Below are 8916 nucleotides of genomic sequence, written 5' to 3' on the forward strand. Positions count from 1 at the left end.
CCCCCCCCCATCTCCCTGCCAATGTATTTTCTAAAGTGACTGTGTTACTTGGTTTTCCCACCAATAATGTAGGAGTTCCATTTACTCCACTTAGCACTTGGTATTGCCAGGTTATTGTATTTATTTGCCATTCTGATAGATGTTTGGTGGTATTTGGTTTTAGTATTAATTTCCCTAGTTACTAGTGATGTTTTTAGCATCTTTTGATGTGTTTGCTTTGCGTGAAATATATTTTCAGTAAAGTTACATCTTTTACCCATGTTTTTAAATGGATCCCTTTATTATAATTCGGATTTGAACCTACTCGGTGTGGTGCCAGACTGAAAAGTCATTTGAACTGCAAGGTTGGTGGTTCAAGCTCACCAGCTGCTCCTTGGAAACTCTATAGAGGGTCCCTAAGGGTCGGAATCAACTCGACGGCACTTAACAACAACAACAATACACAAGTATTCTGGATTTAAACAGCACAACCCAAACCCATTACTGTGGTGTCAGTTAGGGCCCCTGGTGACCTGTGGGTTACAGAGCAGAATTACACTATAGGGTAGTCATGAACTGGCAGCCTTTCAGAAACCATTTGTGCCCTAAGAGATCTTCATATTCTGGATATGAAATCCAAGCCCATTGTTGAGTTGATCCTGACGCATACAGACTGGAGGGCAGAGAAGCTGTTCCATGTTGTAGAGTGCCCTGTGGTCTGACTCTTAGGGGATTAACTATCCCGTAGGACTTACAGGAATCTTTACAGAAGCAGACTGTTACATCTTTCTCTTGCAGAGCAGCTGGTAATTTGAACCTTCAACCTTTCAGTTAACCATTGTGCCACAAGATTCCTTATATTCTGGATACAGTCCCTTTATCAGATCATGTGGTTTACAAATTCATTTTATATTTATTCTGATGGAGTTTATCCTTTTTGGTTTGTGGATCAGGTTTTTGTGGTAGTAAACTCTGTTGTCTCTTATCATGGAGAAGATGGTGGTGGTCCAATGTTAGGGATTCAGTTTTCGGTGTGGGAGACCCAGGTTTAATTCCAGGTCGGCCACCTTCTGCACGGTCTGTCAGGGAAATGTTATAATATGAAAAAAATGGACTCTTAGAATCTGTCACATATGGTGAATGATTTTGTTTTTAAGTCTATGGTCTGCGGTTGAAGTCTGGGCTCCAGTACATAGCAAGAGTATGTAGTAGACACATCAGAAGCTGGTGTTCTGCCAACTGCTGAGCAGGTGATGACATGACGCTGAATGTGTGGATCATTTCTGTGACCTGTGTCCCACGATTAAGGAGCTCTGGTGGCAGACACACTAGGATAAGCACTGGGCAGCTAACTGAAAGCGCTATCGTACAAAACCATACTGCTGTAGCCTCTGTAAATACTCGACAAAGGTGCTTACTTCATCTGTGACCTGTGTCCCACGATTAAGGAGCTCTGGTGGCAGACACACTAGGATAAGCACTGGGCAGCTAACTGAAAGGTCAGTGGTTCAAACTTACCATCTTCTCTGTGGGAGAAAGAGGAGTTCTAATCTGTCCTACAGGATTGCTGTGAGTTGGGATCGTCTCAGTGGCGGGTGACTGCCTGAAAGGAAAGCGAGGGTAGCACTGGGGGAGCGGGGAGTGGCAGGAGAGCACAGGTGTCGGAAAGGATGGGGCTGAGGTTGATGACCCAGAAAGCAAGGAGCAGGCAACAGAGTAGAAAGAACCGTGAGTCAGCATGCACTCGGAAGAAGCAGTTCATCTGTCCAGATCTCAGCTCCCTCGCTTGTACAGCTGGGGTAGGGCAGAGATTCTGTCCAGCCCTCAGATCTGCAGATTCTAGGACGAGACCAGAGACTTCAAGATTCTACTTTTGACTCCCTCATAAACCATCACATTTTACTGGATTTTAGAATAGATTGCACTACTATTCTAATGCCTCAGGATTGTATTCCTCCAGATTTGACTAAATATGTTACTGCTGTATTTATTTATTTAAGGTTTTTATTGTGGATTGAGTGAAAGTTTACAGGGCATATCATCAGTTTTATATTCAACAAATCATAAACCTTGTTTCATTACAATGATTAGAATCCCCTCCATGTACCATCAGTTAATAGTATTTCTCTCTATCCACTTTAGTGTTTTATAAACAAACAAACAAACAAACGAACAATAAAACCACTCAGGCATATATAATAATTTACATCTCCAAAGGACACATTCTGCAAGTCTGTCTCCTGGCCAACAGCTCTTAGTCCCTCTCTTCTTAATACATGAATCTAGAGTCCTCAGCCGCTCCCCCTCTCCATGCTCCCATCTCTGCCTCCATCTCTGGCGCTGCTGCTTCTCTGGATAAGGTCCTACATTCTGCTTGTGTATTCCTTTCTTGATGGTCCTAGGGTCGTCTGTTTCTGGACTGTAAGATTAACCACGCCCCTGTTTTTGTTATAAAACTTCTACCTTTACAGTTGTGGTAGTCTCAATTAGTCATGATAACAATTACTCACATTTGAATCTTATGAATCTTATGCCCATCTCTTTTCACCAGACTTATCAGACAAGATGAAAACTATTCAGTGGGGACTCTTTCTTTCCCCCCATACTCTTATACTAAACTCCCTCTTGAAACCTTGTAAGCCAGTCACTTTGCGCCTTTATTGTTCCCTCATTTTAGGTAGCCAGTGTCTGAGTTGCCCATCCCTATCTACCCTGTGCACAGAAGGGATAGCATTGATACTTGATGTGAAGACTCCTTCCCTCTCTGTTGGTATTTAGAGTAACTACCGCTCTGAGTATAGGTCAGGTTCATCAAATTGAAGCAGTTTACCCTTGTTTTCCTTCATTAAAACAAACAAATAAATAAATAAATACCCCCCCCCCACCCCAATCTTCCTCTAGTCGATTTCTGATTATGGAGCCATTGAGGCAAGGTCAAAAGGGTACAGTATGCAAGTTTGTGCATTCTTGTGCATCTCCCCTCACTTCATATCAGCTGGATGCTTCACTCTCAGCTCTAGTCCTCTGTGTCTAAGTCCTTGTCCATGGGCTCAAGTGACCTCAGGTCTCACCACACTTTGGACTAACCAGCCCTTCATCTTCTCTCTCTCATCTCGAGGTCAATGGGATTCAATGGACTGGGGTTGAACTCAGCCTAGTTCTTCATTGGTGCCTTTCCGCCTCTTCCGCTCACCAGTAGACCAGTGTGGTCGCCAGCAAACTTACATGTTTGTTTATGTATTCCCTTTGAGTTTCAGTCTTAGAGGGGCGTTTGTTCTGAAGGCACTTAGTTGCTAGCCTTTATGTCTTCCTAACGAACAGCTTGCTTATTCTTGTAGTAGCCAGTCATGCTGACATTTTTGTTTTGGGTTTTTCCTGATGATCTTTCTTTGAAGATGTATCTCCTGTCACTGTAGCTGTTCCAGTCTGCTTGTCCTTTCTAGTGGGAATGTCTCACCTCATAAGGTTCTGGATGGGACTCAGGATTCCACCTAAGGTCCTATACTCTGTAAAGGCTTTGCACGAGGCCCATTTCACTGGGCAAATTGAAGAACCCCTTCCAACCTTCTAAGTATTCCTTTATATGTGGTTCAGAGTTCTGGGACCATCCCCTGAGCCTGCTTGGTCGGTATTCTGTGTTGTTGCAGACGGAGCTCCTCACTGCACTTCCACCCGTTCCACCATCTTGTTTGTTCTCCCTTGTTACTGCTGTATTTTGTGGCCTTGCTCTTACCTTAGGTTCATTCCCAGGCAGTTGTTTCTGTACTGCTTATTACATGGTCTACTGGGCACCTACCATGTCTGTGTGGGGCTATAGGATAAGCACTGTATTGCTAACTTCAAGGTTGGTGGTTCAAACTCAACTGCTCCTCGGAAACCCTATCCAGGGTTGCTTATGAGTCAGAATCGAGTGGACAGCGTGTTACAAGAACAACACCCCTGTGCTGAGCACTGGAAATGGCCTGGGTAGAAAGGTGATGATGATAGCAATCTGAAAGCTGGGTTAGTTGTAGAAAACTGTAGAAGGCTGAGAATTTGGAGGTAAAACAAGATTGGAGCTAAGTGGAATTATGTTGTCTCTTAGAGGGAATTAAGTGAGCTCATTTTAATTGGCTCTAACTCATGAGACTCGCAGTGTATCTAGACAGCTGTTGTGTGTAGGGTGGACTGGCTTCTGCTTCTGTGTGGCCCATCATTTAAAGGTGGTGGTGGTGATGATGTGCTGTGGAGTCACTGCCGACGCAGTGACCCATTACAGGGTTTCCGAGGCTGTAAATCTTTATGGGAGCAGAAAGCCTCATCTTTCTCCCATGGAACAGCTGGTAGTTTCAAACTGCTGACCTTGTGGTTCACAGCCTGATTGGTAACCACTGTACTACCGGAGCTAAGAGTAGGTAGTTCTTATTTTAGTTTTTAAATTTTTTTCTAAGTGCTTGAAAAAACATTAAAAAGAAACTGTGTTATGGCATTTGAAATGTATATGAAATTTAACTTGTAGTGTTCCTGAAGTAAGAATTTTGTTCTATAACACAGCTCCGCTTTCGTGGCACAGTGGTGGAGCTAAAGATCGCGCCGAAAATACTCTCTGGCTCTTTTTAACTGGTTTGGTCCTTTACTCAGAAAGGGTGCTGATTGACCTCTGACCTAGAAGCCCTAAGTGAGGTTAAACTAAAGTGAAAGGGGTCCTATCTGTGGGGTAGACTCTGATCGTTGAATAAACTATGATTAAGACTTCCTTTCTTTTAACAGCGCTATCGTACAAAACCATACTGCTGTAGCCTCTGTAAATACTCGACAAAGGTGCTTACTTCATTCAGAAATCATTTACATCGTTACCATGAAGATGAAATTGACCAAGAGCTGGTGGTCCCTTGCCCAAACTGTGTATTTGCATCTCAGCCCAAAGTCGTGGGAAAGCACCTGAGAATGTTCCATGCTCCCACTCGGAAAGTGCAGAACTACACAGTGAACATTCTAGGTGAAGGGAAATCACCCAGGAGTGATGTTGTAAGTTTCACATGTTTGAAATGTAACTTTTCAAATACTTTGTACTACAGCATGAAGAAGCATGTGCTCATTGCCCATTTCCACCACCTAATTAACGCCTACTTTGGTCTGCGGACTGAGGAGGTGGGCGAGCAGTCCCAGGCCAGCGCTGCTTTTCCTGCTCCCGACAAATATTACTGTAAGAAGTGCAGCGCGAGTGCCAGCAGCCAGGACGCACTCCTGTACCACATCCTGACTTCCGATATCCACAGGGACTTGGAGAATAAGCTGAGATCAGTGATTTCAGAACACATTAAGAAAAGTGGACTTTTGAAGCAAATGAATATTGCTCCGAAACCAGCTGCAAGTTTGGCTGTGCCACCTAACAACTGCGCTCCAGCTGTTCCTGCCACGCCGTCTTGCTTCCACCTTGCCTTGCCACAGAATAGCCAAAACCAAACCCTAGTTCAGCCTGTCTCTGTGGCTTCAGGCACTTCTGGGGGTCTCACCCCCCAACCCCCCTCTGCCATTGCCCAGTCCCAGGTGGCACTGGTCTCCAACCCTCTACCAGTGGGCCAGAATGGCCTGGCGCTGCCAACGCCGGCCCCTCAGCCTGTCTTTGTGTCTCACGGTGTGTCCCTGAGCCAGCCTGTGAACCCTGCCATCCTGCCCCTGAGCCAGCCCATTGGACCAGTAGCCAACTCAGCTGAGACTGGTGTTCTCCCCATGAACCAGACCATCCGCCCTGGGATTCTACCCCTCAGTCAGCCTGTGGGGCCCCTGACAAGACCCGCTGGGCCTGGGGCTCTCCCAGGGATCCGTTCCACGGGGCCTGCTGTCCTTCCTGTGGGGCCTGCCGTTGGCCCTGGGGTTCTGCAGGCCATCTCGCCAGGGGTAATCTCTGTGGGCCGGACAGTCCCCCCAGCTGTACTGCCCTCAGGCCAGGTGGCTCCTACAGGAGTTGTCCCCTCAGGACAGACGGCTTCTTCAGGTGTCCTTCCTGCTGGCCAGATGGTCCAATCGGGGGTACTTCCCATAGGCCAGACGGCCTCATCCGGTGTGTTCCCTGCTGGCCTGACAGTCCCTTCCCGAGTGCTTCCCCCTGGCCCGACGGTCCCATTGAGGGTCCTCCCTGCAGGCCAGAAGGCTACTTCTGGAACACTGCCCGCCACTCAGGTGGTGCCAGCCGGACTGCTTCCTCCAAGCCCAGCAGTCTCATCCGGGGTACTGCCTGTGGGTCAGCCCGTGAGTCCCGGCGTCCTTCAGCTCGGCCAGCCTGTTGTATCAAGTGTTCTTCCAGTGGGTCAGCCCGTGAGGCCTGGTGTCCTTCAGCTCAGCCAGCCTGTTAGCAGTGGCCTCCTGCCTGTGAACCAGCCAGTCCGGCCCGGCGCTGCCCCCAGCACCACCTTCCTCACCTCAGGCTCGATCCTCAGACAGCTCATACCCACGGGGAAGCAGGTGAACGGCATCCCCACCTACACACTGGCGCCGGTCTCTGTCACTCTGCCCATGCCACCAGGGGGGGTTGCGGCCCCAGCCCCACCCCAGTTGCCCCTCCAGCTGCTACAACCTGGGGCAGCTGGTGTGCCCCCTCCGCCCATGGTGGTCAATACTCCTCAGAACGTGTCTGTTCAGGCCCCGCCGCCCGTGTTAGGTTCGAACCAAGCCCTCAAGCAGGCGAAGCAGTGGAAAACTTGCCCCGTCTGCAACGAGCTCTTTCCCTCCAACGTGTACCAGGTGCACATGGAGGTGGCGCACAAGCACAGTGAGGCCAAGCCCAGTGAGAGGCTGGAGCCCGAGAAGCTTGCAGCCTGCGCACCATTTCTGAAGTGGATGAAGGAGAAGACTGTCTGGTGTCTGTCCTGCAAATGTCTTGTCCCAGAGGATGAGCTCATCCGCCATCTGTTGACACACGGCTTGGGGTGCCTGTTCTGCCCCTGCACCTTCCACGACCTCAGGGGCCTCTCTGAGCACGGGAAGACCAAGCATCTGGGGAAGAAGAGGCTGCCTGTGGACTATGGCAATAGGGGCTTCCAGCTGGACGTGGACGCCAGTGGCAGCCTCCGCTTTCCCCACATCGACTTCATCACCCTCTTGCCGAAGAAGGAGCTGGGCGAGCGGGAGGTCTACTTGGCTGTGCTCGCAGGGATACATTCGAAGGCGCTCGTCCCTGTGTACATTAAGGTGCGGCCTCAGACCGAGGGTGCCACCAGCAGCCCTGACCAGCAGGTGCTAAGCTGCCCCTTCTGCTTTGGTACCTTTGTGACCACGGAGGCATACGAGGTGCACCTGAAGGAGAGGCACCACATCACACCTACTGTGCACACGGTCCTGAAGTCGCCCGCATTCAAGTGTATCCACTGCTGTGGAGTCTACACTGGGAACATGACCCTGGCGGCCATCGCTGTCCACCTGGTGCGGTGTCGGAGTGCCCCCAAGGACAGTAGCACCGCCCTGCAGATGCAGCCCAGCTTCATTGACAACAGTGGGCTGCTCCTGGTCAGTGGGGAGGTGCTCCACGAGGCCAGCTGCTCTGTCAAGAGGAAGTTGCCCGATGGCCACGCTGGGACCGGTGACCCGAGGGCCGGAGAGGAGCAGCCCCTGGTCATTGGCACTGACACCGCTCTGGAGAAGACGGTGGGCGCTGGGCCTGTTAAGAGACAGAAGAATGAGAGCAGGACAGACGGACCACTCATCAGTGAGGATGCGCTTCAGATCCTAGCATTGAACCCCAGAAAGTATGAGGACCGTTCCTACGAGGAGAAGAAGCGGTTTTTGAGGGATTATTTCCATAAGAAACCATATCCCAGTAAAAAGGAAATAGAACTGCTGTCTTCACTCTTGTGGGTGTGGAAAATTGATGTGGCTTCATTTTTTGGGAAAAGAAGATATGTTTGCATGAAAGCCATAAAAAATCACAAACCTTCTGTACTTTTAGGCTTTGACATGTCTGAACTTAAAAACGTTAAACACAAATTGAACTTTGAGTATGAACCTCAGAACTTGTAAAGAAATAAGAAACCTAAGTTAGGCAGTGTGTAGTTTTTCCAATTGAAGTTTTATGATGTTCTATTCTCCACTGGTGTGTTTGGACTAATGAGTTTGGTGGTCTTTATGCTGCTCTTCTGAGGGTTTCACGTACTCGGAAAGACTACTACATAAGGAAGTGAGTAGGGTTTCACATTTATTGTTTTCCTGTGGTTTAATTTTGTAATTATTTGTTTAACAACCCCACCCCACGTCATGTAAATGAAATCTTTGGTATTTCATGCACGCATTGTTTTCCCAGTAGTGTCAGTGTTGCCATATAAAAACACATCCAAAATGCTTTTTGGCTGTTTGAGAATATTGACTAGTTGTGAACTAAGGCATTGATCTCCCCAAGGGCTCCTCGAGCAGCAGGTGGCAGGGGTGGTGAGCACTCAGATGATCCCACTGCACTCTGCTTTCTCTGTAAAGTACCTGCCGATGAGCTCAGCACTCAGATGTAGCCCTTTCAGCTCTATTTTAGTAGGTCTCATAGAAAACCAGATGTTTTCATTAGTTAATATAGCCTGAACCGGGAGTCTGTATGTAGCTCATATATCAAAAGAGTTATTTTACAAATAAAGTAATTCTGTAGGTGCAGAAATACTTGTCAGCGTAGATTTTCCCCTCTTTTTGATATGGTGATAAGTACTTTATCCATTCAAAGGTAAGACAATAAATCTTTAGTGCCTTTAGAATAAACATTTATGAAAAGTTTCCTAATTTAACTGCTCAGTAACTAGTAAAAGGGAAGGATTGTGTGTTACTCAGGAATAAAAGTTTTGCCCCTGAGTGTGGTTATGAATTGAAATTTAAACTTAGGTTTTCAGGGGATAGGGTGAAGTAGCTGGGCCAAGTGGTAACAACATGGTTGGTACATCAGTCTGTTTGATGACGTTTCCTAGAAATCAATTCAGTATTGGG

General features: G+C 47.9%; 1 protein-coding gene across 1 annotated transcript in view; it reads left to right on the top strand.

Annotated features, from left to right (window-relative positions):
* Positions 1–7974, top strand: part of ADNP2 (ADNP homeobox 2) — a 32088-nt gene extending 24114 nt beyond the window's left edge. Inside the window, exon 3 of the mRNA XM_006875894.1 lies at positions 4729–7974. Coding sequence (XP_006875956.1) covers positions 4729–7974 — 3246 coding nt within the window. The remainder of the gene's footprint in view (positions 1–4728) is intronic.
* Positions 7975–8916: the final 942 nt, after the last annotated feature.

The sequence above is a fragment of the Chrysochloris asiatica genome, unplaced genomic scaffold, assembly GCF_000296735.1.
Source record: "Chrysochloris asiatica unplaced genomic scaffold, ChrAsi1.0 scaffold00345, whole genome shotgun sequence".
In the NCBI taxonomy this organism is placed as follows: Eukaryota; Metazoa; Chordata; class Mammalia; order Afrosoricida; family Chrysochloridae; genus Chrysochloris; species Chrysochloris asiatica.